The sequence below is a fragment of the Ptychodera flava genome, chromosome 13 (assembly GCF_041260155.1).
Source record: "Ptychodera flava strain L36383 chromosome 13, AS_Pfla_20210202, whole genome shotgun sequence".
NCBI lineage: Eukaryota > Metazoa > Hemichordata > Enteropneusta > Ptychoderidae > Ptychodera > Ptychodera flava.
This window is the reverse complement of record NC_091940.1, coordinates 5,070,661-5,091,746: the sequence shown is the minus strand read 5'-3', so window position 1 is coordinate 5,091,746 and position 21,086 is coordinate 5,070,661. Positions and strand designations below refer to the sequence as shown.

General features: G+C 39.1%; 2 protein-coding genes across 2 annotated transcripts; one reads left to right on the top strand and one right to left on the bottom strand.

Moving 5' to 3' along the window:
- The first annotated feature begins 28 nt into the window (after positions 1-28).
- Positions 29-6,745, top strand: LOC139147185 (large ribosomal subunit protein eL14-like). The gene is made up of 5 exons (XM_070718121.1): positions 29-61; positions 595-696; positions 4,837-5,031; positions 5,625-5,678; positions 6,594-6,745. The coding sequence occupies exons 1-5, from the start codon at positions 56-58 to the stop codon at positions 6,651-6,653; spliced, it is 417 nt and encodes a 138-aa protein (XP_070574222.1). The 5' UTR covers positions 29-55; the 3' UTR covers positions 6,654-6,745.
- Positions 6,746-17,089: 10,344 nt separating this feature from the next.
- LOC139147180 (uncharacterized) lies at positions 17,090-19,490 on the bottom strand. Its single transcript, XM_070718105.1, has 2 exons — positions 19,111-19,490; positions 17,090-18,409 (listed from the first exon to the last, which is right to left on the bottom strand). Exons 1-2 carry the CDS (start codon positions 19,461-19,463, stop codon positions 17,929-17,931), a joined length of 834 nt encoding a protein of 277 aa, XP_070574206.1. The 5' UTR covers positions 19,464-19,490; the 3' UTR covers positions 17,090-17,928.
- Between the last annotated feature and the right edge of the window lie 1,596 nt (positions 19,491-21,086).

Here is a 21,086-nt window from a genome sequence, read left to right as displayed (position 1 = left end):
CCCTTACTTTGCACACGTCACGTGTCTGTCGATCTCTTTCAGCGCTGCCGCAAACATGGTGGTAAGTCACATGCGGTTGGTCGTAATTCAAACGCAAAAAATGAACAGTTATTCCAATCTATTTCGGTTCTTTTGATTCTTTCAACATTAAAATACATTTCAAGGTGTCCATCAACATGGATATTCGCACTATTATACTAATTTAGTGTGTTTAATTATCCTGAAATCTTTACACTATTAAAAACCTTCCGTAAGCTCGCCTATCCAAGATGGCGGCGCCCTTTCTATCAATGACATACTTGGGATGGTCGATGGCATGTGGCATCGCGCCGATGATTAAAATTGACGTGGATATTTGAGAAGTCTCATGCATTTAAAGTTTTCTAGGATTGCAAATTACTCAGTCAATGTGAAAAATCATATCAAATTAAAGGCAGTAATCGCGTAAAATTATCTTACCTCCTGTTAGCGGTTGGCAGCCCAGCCCAATGTATGCATCATTATAGTATTGATACTGTCATGATGGGCAATTTGAGCACTGCAATAAGGGAAATAACGAAACATTGTAATACATTACTTTCGTTTCTTTTCAAGGTTTACAAGCATTTTGTTGAAGTTGGCCGTGTGGCCTTCATTGGCCACGGAAAAGATGCAGGGAAATTGTGCGTTATCATTGATGTTGTTGATCAAAGCAGGGTAAGTATGACATTTACATGTTATTACACCTCACGTATTATCCAGGTACTGTGATTGGCTGAGCCTCACTCACATGATATAGAATAAAAAGTGATAGAACATGGTTTAGGTGATATAGCCCTGTTATATTGATATAACAATTGTAATATTGATGATACCCTCGCCTTTGGCTCGGGCATCATCAATATTACCTTCATTAGCACCATTCCTTGGGCAGGCAACAAATCGTGATCTTGCCCCTGCTGGCGTGTGTTATTATTTAATAACAGGTCTGACCTGAGAGCGAGCGCAGCATAAGCTGTGTGTCCGCTGCCGCTCGTTTTTTTTGCATTTTCAGAAGAAAATCAGATGTTTATGAAAATATTCTAGGTAGTATTCGTACAGTTTGCGAAGCTATTTGACCACTAACCACCATGAAAAAACGTTCGAAAGGAAATGTAAACATGAATTTTACGCAAAACGTTTCATTTTGCTGAGTTTGTAACGCGGACCTGGTCTGGAAACTTCATGGTTTTACACGCAATAGAACACGACTAAGTCCCCTACTTAAATGACATCGTCCAAAATCTTCAACCAATCAATGACTCTGTGTCAACCATAATTAAGTCTCTGTGCTCGTAATGATGTTGGGACCACTTTCAGCATGAAAGCCATCTTTTAATTGGACAATGCATTTGAAACACGGACACACAGCAGACGTCACATGGCACATGGCAGTTATTCAGATACGGAGCGGTCGATACTGCTTGCGATCGACGATGACTAAACTAGTAAGAGGTCTGTTCCCAAAACTTAAATAAGGAATTACCGGTGGTAAGCTTTATCAGACAAAGAAAGAGATAGCTTCGGCTACAAAGAGCCACAAACTGCGAAATTGCTGGAGACTTTGGAAAAAAGAGAATAAATTACCGTTTTTAACTACGTGAGCTATGCAAGATGAAGTTGTCCCTGTGCAGCAGATTTGAACGTCATAGAGAGCTACCTACGTTTGAAATTGAAGTTGGAAAATAATTTTAAAGATGGTCATACCAGTTCCGTAACTCAAAACTCATTCAGTAACATTATTCGAAGATTAAAGCACATGGCTTTACATATATTCAGGGTTCTAATTAACTTGGAAAATAATTTAATTTGTTTTGTTGATTAGGATGGCCTAATCATTGAGGAAAAAAATCTATGGTAATTATTGCATGAAAAAATTTTTCTCAAAATGCAAATTTTTTAAGCACACCATTCTCATTTTTGAGAACATAACCTGCTGACCCAGAGGAAACCCAGATAAGGTGCTGACATTGATGTAATTATTCCCGCAACTGTACATAGCTGGCATGCTAATCACAATTTTCGTTGCATATTTTTGCCAAAGAGGTAGAGAAGTGTTAACTCGAAAATGGCAAGCAATAAGCTGACCAATGAAAATCAATCAAAATAGGTGAATTACATGGTTTAGTAAACTTGTAACATGGGCCAAGAACATTGGACTTGTTATTAGTCCCCACGGACACCGTCCGGGGGGACTTATAGGTTTGGTCGTGTCCGTGCGTCCGTGCGTGTGTGCGTCGTGCGTGCGTCCGTCCGTTCACGCAGATATCTCAGAGATGCAAGGAGCGATTTCATTCAAACTTGGTACAAGAATTACTTCATATGTCATACAGATGCACGTCAATTTGTTTTGTGATACGATCCAATATGGCCGCCAGGCAGCCATTTTATTACGATTTTTTCATGTACAGAGCCATAACTCACATGTTTCAACCGATTTTATTCAAAGTTGGTACAAGGACATTGACCAATGTCATAGATATGCACGTCAATTTGTTTTGTGATACGATCCAATATGGCCGCCAGGCGGCCATTTTCTAACGATTTTTTCATGTACAGAGCCATAACTCAGACATGTTTCAACCGATTTTATTCAAAGTTGGTACAAGGACATTGACCAATGTCATAGATATGCACGTCAATTTGTTTTGTGATACGATCCAATATGGCCGCCAGGCGGCCATTTTCTAACGATTTTTTCATGTACAGAGCCATAACTCAGACATGTTTCAACCGATTTTACTCAAAGTTAGTACAAGGACATTGACCAATGTCATAGATATGTACGTCAATTTGTTTTGTGAAACGATCCAATATGGCCGCCAGGCGGCCATTTTCTAACGATTTTTTCATGTACAAAGCCATAACTCAGACATGTTTCAACCGATTTTATTCAAAGTTGGTACAAGGACATTGACCAATGTCATAGATATGCACGTCAATTTGTTTTGTGATACGATCCAACATGGCCGCCAGGCGGCCATTTTGTAACGATTTTTTCATGTACAGAGCCATAAGTCAGGCATATCTCAACCGATTTTATTCAAAGTTGCTACAAGGACATTGACTTATGTCATACATATGTACGTCAATTTGTTTCATGATATGATCCAATATGGCTGCATGGCAGCCATATTGGTTACAATTTTTTCGTGTCCTTAGCCAAAACTTGGGCACGTCTCACTGATTTTATTCACCGATTTTATTTAAACTTAGTACAGGGACATCGACCTATGTCATACATATGCACATTGATTTGTTTTGTGATACAATCCAATATGGCCGCCGTGTGGCCATTTTTCCCGATTTTTTCATGTCCGGAACCATAACTCAGACATGTATCAAGCAAATTTATTCAAAGTTGGTACAAGGACATTGACTTATTTATACATATGTATGTCGATTGGTTTCACGAGATGGTCCAATATGGCCACATGGTAGCAATTTCGTAATGGTTGTTTCATGTCGAGAGCCATAACTCTGGCAAGTCTCAACTGATCTTATTCAAAGTTGGTACATGTACATTGACTTATGTCGTACATATACTTGTTGATTTTTTAAACAGTAAGATCAAATATCGCTGTATGGCGATGAATTTGTTACAATTTTCTTATGTACAGAGCCATAACTCAGACATATTGCCACCAGTATCATTCAAAGTTGGTACAAGGACATTGACCTATTTCACACATATGCTCCTCAATTTGTTTCACGTCATGTAGCAGTAACATGTCAATTATTGAAGTTTCGTAAATAGGCTGATATGTCAAGAAATACTGCATCAAATTCATGAAACTTTGTACAGATGTTAAGCTCACATTGCTTTAACATTGAAAAGACATTTATCAGTGTCATTTTAATTAATTTGTAATTGCATAAGTAATGAACTTTCCTAATTAGGGTGATATAACCACAAATTAATACAACGTCAAATGTGATGAAACTTGATACAGATGTTGATCTCATAGTGTTGTAAATACTGCATCAAACTTTATGAAATATGGTACAAGTGATAATCTGTTAAGTGTTAGGATTGTTTGCAAAAATGTTTTGCAACATCCTGTTGATTAATTCCTAGTAGACTCATTTTATGAACTTTAGGATGGTGGCCTACTTTGGTTTTATGTTTTCATCACCATGGAACTCATTCTTGGCCATTGAGTGCCATCTGTATCAAAGTATTTTATCACAGACCTAATTAATGAAGAGGACTCTATCCTCTCTGAGGACATGTAATCAAAGTACCCATTAACAAGTGGGGACTGTGTCATCAACGATGACTTGTTATTATTGTTGGTGGCGTTCTGCAACTCAATTTTAAATCCCCTTGTGAGTTGGTCTTTTTCATTTGATCAACCTATGGAATATTTGTGAGAGTTGAGATGTTTTAAAATGGTTCTACTTCGGAATATAAATGATGCGGTCTGTTCTACAGACACCCAAAAGATCAGGGGATAGCGGTACAAACAAACCCATTTGCACAAGGGTTTGGAAATACACGTAGTTATATGCAGGTTTTGCACACGTTAGTTTGTTTCTACCATGGTGGATTTAAATTTGTGGTTTAACCTATTGACTTGCTTTGCAGACCTATAGAATCGTGACAAAGGGTGTCAAAAGTAATTTTAGTGACATGTTTTCAATTTCCTTCCTTGTGCATAGGTATCGTTATGTTTTAGTGAAATTTGTGTACTGTAGGAGATGCATGTGAGTCAGTTTTAGTACCAGTGCAATTGTTCATGACACCATTGTCCCTTTCAAAAACAAAGTTAAACCATGTGTGCCCCTCAGGCCTGATGGAATTCTATCCTGTGACAGGTATTGGTAGATGGTCCATGCAGCAATGTGAGGCGCCAAGCAGTCAATTTGAAAAGACTTCACTTGACAAAGTTCAAGCTGAACATTGCACACACTTCTCTTACCAAGACAGTCAGGAAACAGTGGGAAGCTGAGGAAATCACCAAGAAGTGGAAAGAAACCAACTGGGCTAAGAAAATTGAAACTAAAAAGAAGGTTAGCAGGCTAATACCATGTTTAGAATTGGTAGATTTCAAGGATTGTTGGACAGGTCCAACTTGTACTCAAAACTCAAATGTTACATTTTAGGAATTTAAGGGAAAATATATCTCAGGGACACATATTCAGAGTCAATTATGTACAATTCTTATCTGGTAGACCACTTGTGAGGCTCATTTTAATGCTCTTGGAGTATGAAAACTTGTCACCATCTTAGTTTTTTTAAAATAGAAAATTTTATTTTACCCCACAGAGTTAACGCAGGAGTAGCAACCATTTTTAAAGTTAAATATCTGTAAATGTTAGACAATTTGGTTGTCTATTCACAAACTTTGCAGAGTGAGTCCTGATTTTCACTCTTTATTTGGTAAGAGTATGATTTGAGCAAAAAAGTAAGTCTTCTCATTCAAAGCGCAAACTATCTTAAGTGAATGAAAACAATTACCTGTAACTGTTCAACTTAATTACACGGTATTATGCAGTATTAATTAGATCAACTGATAATAATGTGTTGAACTGGAAATAAAATGCTAGAAATAGTTAAAATTATGTCCAAATAGCATTAATATTTGTTATTATTGTGTTCACAGAGGGCTCAGATGACAGACTTTGATCGTTTCAAGCTTATGAGAGCTAAACAAGCGGTAAGTTTCAGTGCAATAATTTTTTCTTTGGTGCTAAGAACGTATTCAAGCCAGGTGGAATCCTCTGTCTGTATAGGTTAAAGATTACAGTTAAAGATGTAATAAATTTGCAGACATGATAAATACTATTTCATTTTGTACATGTTCATTTTGTTGTAATATTGCATAGCAGAATATTTATGAAACAATTTTAGCTCCCATTTCACAAGTATATGTGAAAACGGGAAGATATCTTTCTAAGTCCCTTGACCAAGTTTTCCAGTCCAGTAGTCAGGTGCAGATTTTAGTCTGTTACTCTGACCTATTGACCTCAACTAAAGGTCAGACATTGTTTCCTGAGATGTCAAGTTTACAAAAAAGATTGGCAAACACTGACTGGTTTGTTATTTACATCTCTCTCATGCATTACATTTCTCTGTGTTCAAGTCAAGTAAAAAAATCTGTTTGTTCTCTTAAGCCAATGAACAGTGTTGCTACCCCTATTTATCTATTCAAACTTTGTTCAAAGTATCTTATATCAAGTGCACTTGCTAGAAATTAGTCAGCTTATGATAACTGAATTTTGACTTTTGATTGATTGCTTGAATGATTGAACCATATACAGGTTACATGGTACATATATACATGTTATCCACGGTCACGTTCCATGCAACAGAAAAAAAAATTAGGGAGTTCAGTATTGAAATGGTGAGGTGACTTGGCATGGGACAAAAAATTCCTTTCTTCCATGATCAGTTATTGTACCAAATGTTTGTATGTTATAAAGGAGAGATGGTGTAAGTATCACCATTGCTATTCCTTAGCTTCTCAAGGTCTTAATTCAGGTGTTAAAAGAACTCTAGCCAAAGTTACTTTTCAAAAGGAGTATGAAACATGATGTTTTAATACAATTTAATTTTCTGTTTGAATTTACAGAGGAACAGGATCGTCAGGACACAGTTAAACAAAATGAAGAAAGAAGCCAAGCAAGCATGAGAAGCCAAGTGAAGGGGTTTCTTTGTATCTTTGCTTCGCATGTAATAATTACCATGTGCTGGTTGTAAAATAAACTACACCGTGTACTGAAACTCAACATGTTTCTTGATTCTTTGTAAGAATGTGACTTAGTCGTTGAGTATGTTAGGATCGATCATTGCTTTAGCCAACAGGAGTAATGTGATTTCAGAAATGAACAGTGCATTGGACAATGGTCTTACTCTGGAATAGAAACAGAGCACTGTGTTCTGTAGACTAAGTATGCCCGAGAATCGTATGATACCAGTATAAACAATATCATATGTACAAACATGTATGGAAATGAACATCTTTATATGAGCATTCGTAAACATGGTTTTGTTTGTTCTGTAGTATATTCAAATTCTGAGTTTAACCCATTATTATCGTCAAGCCAGTGACAAAGTAACTACCTGTACATTGCCTGTACTAATTGATAGTACCATAAAGGGTGCCAAAACTCAACCTTGACACACTCAAGTAACCATCTTTATGAGAGACCTTAAACCTGCAATGCATATGTAGCAATAGTGTTCCATTTGCTGCCGCATTAAGGATGTATGAGCGTTACGCGCGCGTGGAATTTGTCACTTCCCATAGGATTACATTGAAATTTGCTGGAAAATCAATTTCTACTATTGTCATTTTCATGAAAATTTGCACAAAGCTCAGTCTAGAGAAATAGATAATAGTGATCAAATAAAATGATATGGTCACCGCGCTAAATTTTGTGATCAACAGCATTGAATTATTTCGTCCATAGAAAATGCATTGGTGAAAAAATGCTGACTCGGCATTTTTTCTCATAAATGGCAAAATCCATGGTCATGTATCTCAAAAACGAGCGCGGTGACCCCTATATTTTATCACACATTTTGATAATACTTTCAAAGGAGAATCAAAAATCTACAATTTAGAGAAATGACATTACTTTTAATCTTACCGATCGTACATCCTTAAGTACACCTCAAAACTCAGCAAAAGGTGATTGGTGTTGGCAATTTAACTATTGACAAAGAATTGAAGTGTAAAAGTGTGATCAATAGTTGAACTAGCTGTGGAAACGCAGCTATCTGTTTACGGGGTAGCGTGCGTCACTGTGCGGGTCATCAAAAGGTCAATTCCGCCACAGATATCCCTGGCGGGGTTGACCTTTTGATGACCCGCATAGCGACACACGCTACCCCTACAACAGATAGCTGCGTTTCCACAGCTATAGTTGAACATGATGTAATCTCTGACAATCTGGAGGTCAATACCTTTGGATCATTTGCTTTCATCTTTTTTATCAAACCAAACTGCATCAATGATAAAAAGTCCATAGACATGGAGTTCCAGGTTGTGGTCTAGGGCATCGCCATGATCATACTTGTAGCTTACGGCAGCATTCGAAAGGAAATGTCCTTCAACCTGATTGATTACGCTTTACTGTTTTCAAGATCACAATTGCACGATGCACCATCACACACACATAAACTCATCTCTCGAAGCTATCATGTTACACTCCACATTTCTATTCTGCAGAGAAACATGTAGTACTTCATAAATTTGCATTATCTCACTGACGTCTGATTGGCACTCTGTCAGAGTGGAGGATTACGTGGGAATTCTGCAACTTTTCTTCAAAGTAATTTAATTTTTCCTGACGATTCTCAGTGAACAAGAGTTGCGATGCGGTGTCTTTCTCTCGGAAACTTAGCTCTGCATGGCAGGGCTGTGTGTTACCGGCGTTATACATCCTCCCATCCCACCACATGTGGAGAGAGGCCGTATGACGCCGGTAACACAGCTCTGCTACGCAGAGCTAGAAGGAGAATACAGTGGAGAATAGATTGTCCAATGAGCAGCTGTTCCTCTAAGAGTTTCTCTTCACACTCATAATATCCAACCACAGTCACTCGAGAGCTATTCAGCTCTGGGACTATTCGCCCATAGACGAGTATACAGAAACGAGAAATACCCCAAGTCAGGAAATGAAATGGCTATTTCGTATAGGGATTGTGCCACCATGTCATCTTCGACGTTCGAGTTTACCGTGAAAAGTAGCAAGTTCATCTATCATGTAACCGTCGACCGTGTGATTTTCGGCCGAATTCGACGGACACGTCGCTAAAACATAAGCGTGAGCAACATTCCGGTCACCTTACAGTGGACGTTGGGCACCTCCACTTTACTGACGTTAGCGCCGCGTACCCATGAGGGGTGACAGGAAGGTTGTTCATGCCTTATGTTTTGGCGACGTGTCTTCTGAACTGGGCCGAAAATCACACGAAAATTCATACCTGATACTTCATCTGCTTACAAAATGCTCATTTCCTGTGATTTTCGGCGAGTTCGAGAGACACCTGGCCAAAACATAAGCGTGAGCAACATTCCAGTCATCCCTCATGGGTAGGCGGCGCCAACGTCAGTAAAGTGGAGGTACCCAAGAGGTGACCGGAATGTTGCTCACCCCCAGGTTTTGGCGAGGTGTCCGTCGAATTCGGCCGAAAATCACACGAAACAAGTCATCGTTGATGACACAGTCCCCACTTGTTAATGGGTACTTTGATTACAGGTCCTCAGAGAGGATAGAGTCCTCTTCATTAGGTCTGTGATAAAAATACTTTTGAATGAATTCGCTTGATACATGTCTGAGTTATGGTTCAGGACATGAAAAAATCGTAACAAAATGGTCGCACAGTGGCCATATTGGATCGCATCACAAAACAAATTGATGTGCATAGCTATGACATTGGTCGATGTCCTTGTACCAACTTTGAATAAAATTGGTCGAAACATGCGGATATGCCTGAGAAATGGCTCTGTACATGAAAACATTGTAATAAAATGGCCGCCTGGTGGCCATATTGGATCGTATCACAAAACAGATTGCCGTGCACAGCTATGACATTTGTCAATAAGCTTGTACCAACTTTGAATAAAATCGGTTGAAACGAGCCTGAGTAATGGCTCTGTACATGAAAAAATCGTAATAAAATGGCCGCCTGGCGGCCATATTGGATCGTATCACAAAACAAATTGGCGTGCATATCTATGACATTGGTCAATGTCCTTGTACCAACTCTGAATAAAATCGATTGAAACATGCCTGAGTAATGGCTCTGTACATGAAAAAATCGTAATAAAATGGCCGCCTGGCGGCCATATTGGATCGTATCACAAAACAAATTGACGTGCATATCTATGACATTGGTCAATGTCCTTGTACCACCTTTGAATAAAATCTGTTGGAACATGCCTGAGTTATGGCTGTGTACATGAAAAAATCGTAATAAAATGGCCGCCTGGCGGCCATATTGGATCGTATCACAAAACAAATTTACGTGCATCTGTATGACATATGAAGTAATCCTTGTACCAAGTTTGAATAAAATCGCTCCAGGCATCTCAGAGATATCTGCGTGAACGGACGGACGGACGCACGCACGCACGCACGCACGCACGCACGGACATGACCAAACCTATAAGTCCCCCCGGACGGTGTCCGTGGGGACTAACAAGCGTTTTTGAATCAGATAAAGTATCAGGTATGAACTTTTAGAATGATAGGGAACGATCGACGGTTGCATGATAGATGAACTTGCTAATTTTCACAGTGAAATCGGACACGGAATGTGACATGGCGCGGTTTTTATAGCCATTCTGTTTCCTGACTTGGGGTATTTCTCGCTTCTGTATACTCGTCTATGGGGCGAATAGTCCCAGAGCTGAATAGCTCTCGAGCGACTGTGATCCAAACACTAATGTTTGCTCCCCAGTAGCTTAGAATCTTTACGTAGTTTCAGTGTTGCATTTAGGGCAACCTGCCAACCGAATCTATGAGAGATTGTAGGCTGACTCCACAGGAAGTTGAATATTACCTCAGTCTCCGAGTACGTGTAGCAGTTGCACTTTTTAAACATGGACGCTGATACAATGTTGAAGTAGTCTCGGAAGTGGCCTTATCCAACCTAAATCAACCTGCTGACATAATGCCGGTAAAGCGTACCCAAGATTGATAATGCACATTGAGATAACACAAAGAAAGGGCCTCTGACACGGATATTTGCAGTTACCATGCGTCTTTGATCAATCCACAGTCACTCGAGAGCTATTCAGCTCTGGGACTATTCGCCCCATAGACGAGTATACAGAAGCGAGAAATACCCGCTTCTGTATACTCGTCTCTGGGGCGAATAGTCCCAGAGCTGAATAGCTCTCGAGCGACTGTGATCAATCACAATGTCGGACTGCCGCCGCACATTTGCCTTAAACTTCAGTCACTGAAGCTGAAAGTGGGCCAGACGCAAATTTTCGGTATTTATGATATCACGAAAGGAGAAAATTCAGCTTGGTGTTGACATACTGATCCCATACATGTAAAATACAAGAATTTATGTTTGAGTATTGTGAAGGCCCATGATTTAGGAGTTACGACGAACAAGGTCATCTACACAGTTTTTCTACAATCTATCGCATAGATGTCAAAGTAAGAAACCAGTTAATATCGTGCCTTTCCTGATCACACGGAACTGATTCGAGGAAGGGAAAATGCATTGATATTCCAGCAAATCATTCCTAACTCTAATCTAATGTGTTCATGTTCTTACAACTGATCATACATAGTTACCTGTCTGTGGGCTTTGTGGTAGTTTACAGTGTGTAAACTTCTGAAGAGATGTTTGCGATGTCACCTTTGCTCCATTCCTTCTTCAGTATGGAATGATCAGCGGACGAATATAATGGAAAGCTGAGATGACATGCGTACGGAACATCACACAACGTATATAGTTGTTATGGATGCCGGGAAGACTGGACAGAGTTCGTCATCAAAGCAACGAAGGGATCGTTCAAGAGTGTCTACGTCTCAATCGACAGTAGAACCATTGACTTTTTTCTATTGAACAGGAAATTGCATTGTAGAATATTGAAACTACATATTTTTTGATAATTTTCACAATTGGTGTTATCAACTTAGTAAAAGTAAAATGGTTGCTGTAAAAATCGTATTCGAGTGGTTTGATAAGTCATTAAAAGCTGCCCTGAACAACGTCATCAAAAGGGAAGCTTATATACAGGTACATTGCATTCAAAACGTTTTTAATAATACGTCGTATGTATTTTATTGAAGATAACAGCCTGTACTGCTTAAATCAAATTTTAGCTGATATACACATTTCATCCCAGGAGGCTTTGGACAATCAAAGAATCGTCTATGCCTTACGGTAGAGAGTAGTTACACGTAATTATGCGTATACGACGGCCGGCAGCGTAGTGGACGCGTTAGTTTGTGCGTTCCCTATGATCAGATGATTTTGCTGCAATTCTTTTTCTCGGAAACGTAGAATTCGTGTAATTTTAACGTAACGACTATTCTTAAAACTCATAGCTCCCTCGAATTAAATCGGTCGATTTTCTTTGGTAGTTTTTTAGGTTAAATATTTGTCGAGGTGCAAGATAAAAAGTGGAGTGAGACTGGAGAGCAGCATTTCGTTCATGTCGGGAAACCATAGCGAAATACTTGTACTGGTGCAAACTGTACAAAATATCCTGATCTAAAAGTTGTTTGCTAATTTACAATGGCAATTTGCGAGTTTGCTTGCTTAAATTTACAGAAAACATCAAGAGACCCCTACAAATATAACACTTAGGTGACTTTTACCGTTCCTTACGTCTGTGGCCTAATTTCGTCACATTGCTGTCAACGATTCGAGCAAGCTCTGTCGCAGTGTCTAGGTATTACCTTACGTTGCAAAACAACAAAATTCCAGCGAATATCCATTCCCCGTTCAGCAAGTGGCAACACAATACTGCCGAATGTTTCCAACTTCCTGCACCCCTGTGCACATTTGATGTATGAATCTTTTATGCAATCACAATGCCTTGACGCCCTCTGCATCATTCGATTGTTGACGTCACACGCGGCAGGATCGAAAGAACTGTCGAATAGTTTTTATTTGTGTACATGTTCTAAATGCCAGTCTCGTGTACACTGATGTCTGACAAACTCGGGCTCTATTTTAAAATCTCGGAAACACTGTGTCTGTTTTCCGTTATAATACCTACCTGAATTCAAAAACGAATCTATATTACGTATTTATTTGTTGGCTGTGAAAATGACAAGCCTCGCATCTAACCTTGGCAGTGATCATCATGTACGTGCCCAGCGTTATACGGTATGTCCCGTCGATATCCGTACCTGTACGGATTTTCTTTGTTTGTATTTTTCTTTTGTTGTAGGTATCTTTCACTGAAATATAAACTAGTATGGATAAAGACAGAAAAAAGCCTAAGCTTATTTATAACTTCGTGAAAGTCTTGTTTTTGTGTTACTCAGATGAACGGTGTGAACGATGATTGTCATTGATTTTAAAAACTACATCCCATCACAGGTTTGAAAGAGAACCTTCGTTATAGCTAGCTGTATACTATGATAAATTCATATTGTCTTGTCTGAGCACTTTCAGCAAATCAGGTCGTATAACCAGTAAGCCATCGCATTCTGATACGTCTGCGTACATTGCAAATTAAAGTAACACCATACTTATCGTTTCACTGCATTTTTATGTGAAATCTTCAATGTTCGATAAATTCTATGTCAAAGCATACCTAACCAATATTTTTCACGATTACTTGTGTCTGGAATAGCCTGAAAGTTGAGTTGAAAGCCTATTTTTTATGAAGATTACGAACAGATTATGCATTTTAGTCATTTTTGCTTTGTTGTCTTATAGACAAGAGAAGTAGACTTCTATGAAGACTTTCAGATCAAAACAGGGCGTGGCAGTCTGAAACGTTGGCGTACGAGATACATGAAAATTCTGTATCCAGGCAAGATTATGAAGTTATCGACCAATGTAAGATAGGCCTCTCAGTTCAAAGCTTTTCTTTTGTGACTTTGTCTTTCTGTCTAGTAAATATAGATATGTCACTAATGACTTCAATGACAACAATGAATTCGAAATTTCGCATCTACTTATCCTCGAATTAAATTACAAATGTTGCATTCAAAATGTCATTCATTCATTCATTCATTCATTCATTCATTCATTCATTCATTCATTCATTCATTCATTCATTCATTCATTCATTCATTCATTCATTCATTCATTCATTCATTCATTCAGACCATTCGTATTTAATTTAGTGCTTGAATTTTTTGCAATTATGTTTTCTTGCCATTCTAAATCGATAGGCGTCCTTTGATGGAAACATAAAAGAATTCCCTTTGGACATATATAACCGCATCAAGAAGAGTCCTACTGTATTGACTGTTCGTCTCTCGGCCAAAAAACCCAAGAGGAGGGTAAGTTCTCCGTTCTGTGTCGGCGATATTCACACTATATGACACGAAAGTGTAGTCAGTTTACAAATGCATGGCGAGGAAATATTTTTGTATACTTATTACGATATGAATATTGGAGTCATACATAGTGGTGTAACATGCCAAATACCTATAATCACTCCGTTGCGATCGTTTGACAATTCCATGACAATGCTATCTATAAAAGCATTTTTGTGCCAATTTACGAACCTTTGTCCGGCCATTCCTATAACACACACAGATCTATCCCGGCATCAATATGAGGAAACCTACGAGCCCGTCGACACGGTTGAGTCTTTTTGTGTAGATTTCAATTAGCGTTATGTACATATTCCAAGTTAGATGGGCCACTTTCAGCTATTAGATATTTACGGTTACGTAATTTATGGTTGAAGTTGTAATCAAATACTTTTTTCCCTAAAAAGAGGATGAGCATCCAATGCATTAGTATCTTCGATTACATCGATCTCGTCGCTGAAGTTGAAATAATACTTGGCAAGAGGACAGACCCAAGAATGCACACGGAGCAAAGCGCTGATGATACTGACCTGGTCAATTCAGGGGACACGGGCATGCACCGCATCAGTGGGAGTTTAAGAGGGTCCCACGCAAGATCTTCTTCCAGTTTGAACAGTATCTCCGTCCTAGATGACAAGCCCAGTCTTACAGATATACCTTATATTGACGCTGAGTCAACTTCCAGTAGCGTCTCTGTGCTCCCCTACGAATGGTTAGTTCCCTCCTTTTCAGACACGTCGAGCAGATTCAAGTCCAGTCTAGTACACCAGCCTTCTCGACACAGTAAATACACAGTCGCAGAACAGGAAAAGTCAAAGGAGGACAATACCAAGGCAGTCGTTGATGATTTAAATTGTCAAACCGTCGACAAATCTGTTGATATAGCAACAGACTCTGTAGTGAACGGTGTTATCGACCAATCCTGTCCTCATTCATCCATCGCATCACTTGACAAAATGCCCAAATCCATTCCTTTGGTAACACAGCAACCACGTGACAGGGAAGAGAAACAGACAGGTTCTGACGATGGACTGGATCCATCTCTCCAAAACGACAACAGAAATGAGGAATCCAAAGTTCAAACCTTGGCCGACATACTTTCAGGCTATACCGGTATCTTTGAGGACTATCTGCGTGATGACTATCGGCATCCTCCTCCACGTGTGTCTGAAGTAATCAATAACAGAATAAACAGAGTGCGAATGACATGCGGTAGGTGGCGCCGAAGACTCTCGAGAAGATGTAAGTCTCAAATGCTAAGGTAGCATAAAGAATCGTCATATTTTAGACAGTAACACACAGTTATATGGATCTGAAATATATTAGGGGCAACCAACCTGCTAATTTTGATAAATTGTAATTATTGGTGGTTTGACACCTGCTATTCTAACGTATCTTGAACCAAATCAAAATTTTTGAGGGAAACAATATCTGTTCGCAGCTGCTGTCAAGCTGCGATTTCCCGTTTCCTTGCCTGCCAGCCAAATAATCGTTTACGAACAACGTTTTGCATGAACAGCCTAGTTGGCTGCCCCTCATACACAGGTTTGATGCTTTTCAATCATGCCATATGATACGTATACATGCATCTAGTACTTGCCGACACATGGTCAGATCCGCGCTGTTCGGTTAGGTCGGCGTACTGTATGCTCTCTACCAACGGATGCCAGTCAACTCGCACCTTTTCCAACCCGCCCAGAACCAACTCGCCCGATTCCAACTCGCCCGATACCAACTCGCCCGATTCCAACTGGCCCGATGCCAACTCGCCCGATACTATTTTGCAATTTTTATGAGTACCTGGTACGTATAAAAAACGTTTTATTTCTTAAAACAGCCTACAACAAATATTTCTAACATTGAGGACCACAGGTGCGGGCTAGGGCTTGAAATACGTGCCAACACGGAAAAGTTTTTATTTGCGAATTTCACGTTTTGCAAATAAATTTCGTTCGGTTTCTGTACGTATAGGGAACGTTACTGCAGTTACTGGCTCATGTCTTTAGGAACAGCAGGACTGTCTATCACGAGTTACTGGCCCGGCATGAAAATAGCTGGCCTCGGGCCATCGGGTTTGCGTACATGGAATCTACAACTACATCTCAAACAACGGGCGAGTTGGCATCGGGCGAGTTGGTTCTGGGCGGGTTGGAAAAGGTGCGAGTTGACTGTAATTCCTACCAACTTGACGGAGGGTCCCTACGCGAGTTAAACAAGGGTCCATGCCGAAATAAACACCCCTGGCTAGCAAAGTTGCTACCGACAGAACATGTTGTGTGTACCCTTTCTTTGCAAAATCTATCTACATCTTCATGTACAAGAAATCTTAATATGGTTCTGCCCATGGGTATAATGATGGCAATTCGTTGCTTATATTCTTGCGCGCATCTTGCTTGGATGTTTTCTGGCGGAGAAAATAGTTTTGAAGTCACAATTACCGTCTTTTCCAGTCTTATTTATGCCTTTTGAGCACTGTTCTTATAGAGGCATTTCCGAAACTGAATTTATACATCGTTCGAATTAAGAATCGAATGAAGTTCGAAATGACAAAGAATAAAATGAATTGTAACGTAGCGCTCTGGAAGAGGAAATGCGTAAAGGAGATAAATGGGGAACACAACAAAACTTTGCATTTAATTGTTTATTCTTTATACTTTTTACACTTGCAGAAATAAGGCACGACTTTGTTCACCTCTTCATTGGCACAAGATTTCGGAGAGTATACTTGCATTGTATACGAACAATGGAGTAATAATCTTTTTGCCAGTCGTCTCTCTCGTCGCGGGACAATAGTAAGGCTGGTATTTGAATCTAGAAAGAAGCAGTCTGAGAGTATACCTTATATCAAATTCTACAGAACATTCTCTGGCTGAATACGTTTGGACGGATGATGTGCACACGACAACGTTTTATCAGATCTTTTTCACTGTACTCTACGTTTTGACTAGGTATACTAAAATAAAATGTCATCTCTGATTCGAAGTGCGGAGTAGTAAGCATGATATTATTAACATCCTCAGTCATCTATGAAAACAAAAGTACAGGAACAGATCTATAACATAAACACACCAAAACACTTACAAACCAGACAATATTTATAGGGAAATAATTATCTATCTATGATTCCAAGAAATTTACAAGAGCACATAGACGGTCTTTGAACTTTCCAATGGTAGTGTTTTAAGAAACAACATTTCTCTGCATTTTGTTTCACCTCAACTATAGATAAATTAAACTGAACACTTTTCTTTTCTCGGCTACATGTATACAGAAACTGCTTCCCTATGATAAACAAATTCAAGGTGTCAACTGGATATCATGGTCGCTTAAATTGGTTGTAATAAGTCAGAGTAACTCTTTCAAGTTGCCGTAGTACTGCAAACTGAGTATGAGTTGACATGGTGTAACATATTTGTTCACTAGTGTGCCCTGTACTTTATCGGTTGATTTTAACATTAATATAGCGTTAAATCTTTTAATTCGGATTATTGAAGTTGGCCTACCATAAAAATGTTTGTGGTCGTTTTGATGTTGTCGGTATCGTCGTAATGGTATTGTTAAAGATGGGTGGTGTGGTTTGGTAGTATGGTGGTCATTATGGTGGTGGTGGTAGACATTATGGTGATAATTATGGTTGTTGTGGTAGCAGTGACTATGGTGGTGGTGGTGGTGGTGATGGTGGTGCTGCGATGATGATTATGATGTTGTGGTGATTATGGTGGTGTGGTGGTGGTGATGATGTGGTGGTGGTTGGTGGTGGTGGTGCGATGATGATTATGATGGTTGTGGTGATTATGGTGGTGGTGGTGGTGATGATGATCTGATGGTGGTTGGTGGTGGTGCTGCTGCTGCTGCGATGATGATTATGATGGTTGTGGTGATTATGGTGGTGGTGGTGGTGGCAATTATGGTTGTTTTGGGTGATTGTGGTGATTATGGCGGTGGTGGTGGTGGTAATCTTGAAGACAATGGGGGTGGTGGTAATGTCAAGGAAGATGGTGCCGGTGATGGTAAAAATGCGAATAAAGATGGCGGCGGTGTTGGCAAATCGCTTCTCCATATTGATGGTGGTGCATTTCCTATCTGCATTGATGATAACGGAGGTGGAGGCAGTAGTCGTGATGTAACAACAGATCCAGTGGGTTGCTGCGACGACGACCATCCAGTCCCAGAATTACACGAATCGTTGTTCTCTATCCCTAGTACCTGGCACGTGGATGACTGTTCTGTTTGTGATGTGATTTGACTGTCTTGTGATAAGAATTCGGTACCAGTTGGTGTCGATCTTGTTCCTGATAACGACACGTTTTGTTCATAGTCCCGAATTGTTTCGATTTGACTTTCAACTGAAAGCATCCTATTCGTGATGGATTCATTGGTCAACGTTGTCGTAGACACTTCTGTATTGGTTTGACTGTCAAGAGATATACCAGAAAAATATTATCTTGTAAGCAATCAAATCTTACAGCCAACAAAATGTTGCAGAGATGTAAAAGAACGTACATTTTATAGACCCTCAATCATTAGCAAACATATGTGTATATCGCAATATGCTCTGTACAAATTAGATATTTTGCCTGTAAGTTATCAATAGAAGAGAACTGAAAAAAACGTAAGCTTAGCACGTATGTCTTCAGACAAAACACTGATAAACAATAAATGGACGGAACCAAAACAATACAGGCGTCCGGCAAGGGAAAATAACGATGATGAAAATGCCACCCCTTTACAGTAAAATTTTAATTTACCTTCACACTTTCGGGCACTGTAAACATAGGTAAATTGTACTAAAATTGCTATAAGTTAAACCCAAGTCCACTTGCTCTTGACAGTAGATGATTAGACATAATCCTGCATTTAGTTACTGAAGACATCGATTCTCTACGTCCTTATAGGCTGCTCGGTGCGACTACTCTCAAATACTTTACAAATAACCCCTTTACCTATACGTATATGATTAGTAGTTTAGATGCTTTACAATCTAATGACAATTTTAAAATAAATTAATGAATCAATCGAGTTAATTTATTCCAATTAAAACTATCACCTTTACACTTAATTAGGCCTATAGGCGATGCATTATTATCTCATGGCATATTGAATTATTTGTAATACCTGTCATACTCAGTGGAGTCGATTTCGTCTCCAATAGATTCAGAGCTGGGATTCACTTCATCGTCGCCGTCGACGTCATTTCCATATCTTGTACTACTTTTCATTTGCTCCAGAATGCTGTTGATCGCAAAGCTATTAGTCAAACCTCCAACTCCACCTTTCGGAAGTTCTTCAAACTTGCGACAAATAGGACATTCTAATCTCCCATCGTTTTTATCCACAATCTCTATCAGACATTTTTCACAAAAACTGTGAAAACACGATAAAATTTTGGCGTTTTTATATTCTTCTAGGCATATAGCACACGTCAAAGAATTTTCTACTATGTCAGACAACAGAGAGGTAGACGCCATTTTAATACTCGTAGTTTATTTATGTAGGTCAGTTTTAAAGGCTTCCCTAAGTTATCGTGAATTCAATGGCAAATGTTTTCACAAATTGTTGTATGTAATGATATACAGCCTATTCGTGATGTCAACTTCCACAATGCAAATTATTCTGCGCCAAAAGTGTACGCATTTTACATTTCCACAAAATTTGTCTTTTTTAAGTGTTCTTTCTATCTTACGATAAGGAGCCTTACGACGAAATCACGTGACCAATTTCCTGGAAATCATGTGACTCTCCGACCGAGAATGATTAACTCAGAAGTTCTCACCTTTATGACAGTATGAAGTATTGGTAGGTCTATAGCTGCAGATATCGCGCATTCTTGAAAACGGGAACTTTCATGGTTAAGGTAGAACGCGCCTCGAGGACAGATAGTCGGACTTTCAAATTTCTACAATTCTTTTCTGATATACAACTTGTTGGGGTTCATTTTAAAGCTCTTTGAGGAAGAAAAACTTTCACCAACTTAGTTTTCCGAAAATCAAAAATTTAATGTTCCCCATAGAGTTAACACAGAAATGGCGGCCATTTTGAATTTGAAATATCGCAAAATGATGGGTAACTTGTTTCGCTAGTTCCAAACTTCGATAACCTCCTATTTTTATTGCTGATATGGTAAGAAAATGATTAAAAGTTTCATTCAGGAAAGTTTGAGTAAAAGTGTAAGTCTTTCACTTTCGAGGCGCATACTACCTTAATCAGGTAAACAGAAATTTGTTAAAAGTTCACAAAAATGGAATTCGATATTGAACAGATGCCATAGCTTTCAGTGCGAATGATTTCTTAGGATATGACGGTCCCAGGGGAGGAGGAAGCATGAACTCTATAGTTTTCCATTAAATGTTCAGTGGGGCTGGTTCAAAAGTGTACATTTTTACCATATATAAAGGTCAAAATTCTACAATTGTTTAGAAAATAATAGGTCGAAACTGCTTATATAGAATCAAAGTTCAGCCAGAGTAAAATAAACCCTAAAGTCTATATTTCTCAATCAAAAGTTTACACAAGGCGGGGGCTTCAAAACCGCCATTGTACACCCCCCCCCCCCCCCGGCGCGCTTGGGAGCTTGTAAATAGACTGGCATGTTTAGGTTTTATTCGTTATTATTCCTATCATTATCACCTATAAATAGCAGTGGAGCTCTCCATTGGCTCCTAGGTCACTTGCAATTACAGGAAATGTTTCAAGATTTTCTCTGTTATGGAACGAGAACAGGAAAATCTACAAAGTATACACTATATGGACGTGCCATAAACAGCTTTGTCAAGTACCCGCCCAGTAATTTTCCAAGTATAGTAGAGCAGAAAGAATGCTCAACGCTGATGGAATACCAAAAACACGGTTGGAACTAATTTGGGATAATTGGATGGTGAAATAGGGTCATTTTAACCTGCAACTATAAGTTCATCATTAACACGATTGGACTTATTTGGGATAATTGGATAGTGAAGTAATGTCGGTTCAATCTGCAAATATAATCTCATCTACTTTTCTTTTTAAGTTAAACACTTGTTTTTATGAGTAATTTGTAATATTGCAACATTCCGCTATAGGGCACCTCACACTTTTGAGAAATTCGAAAAATA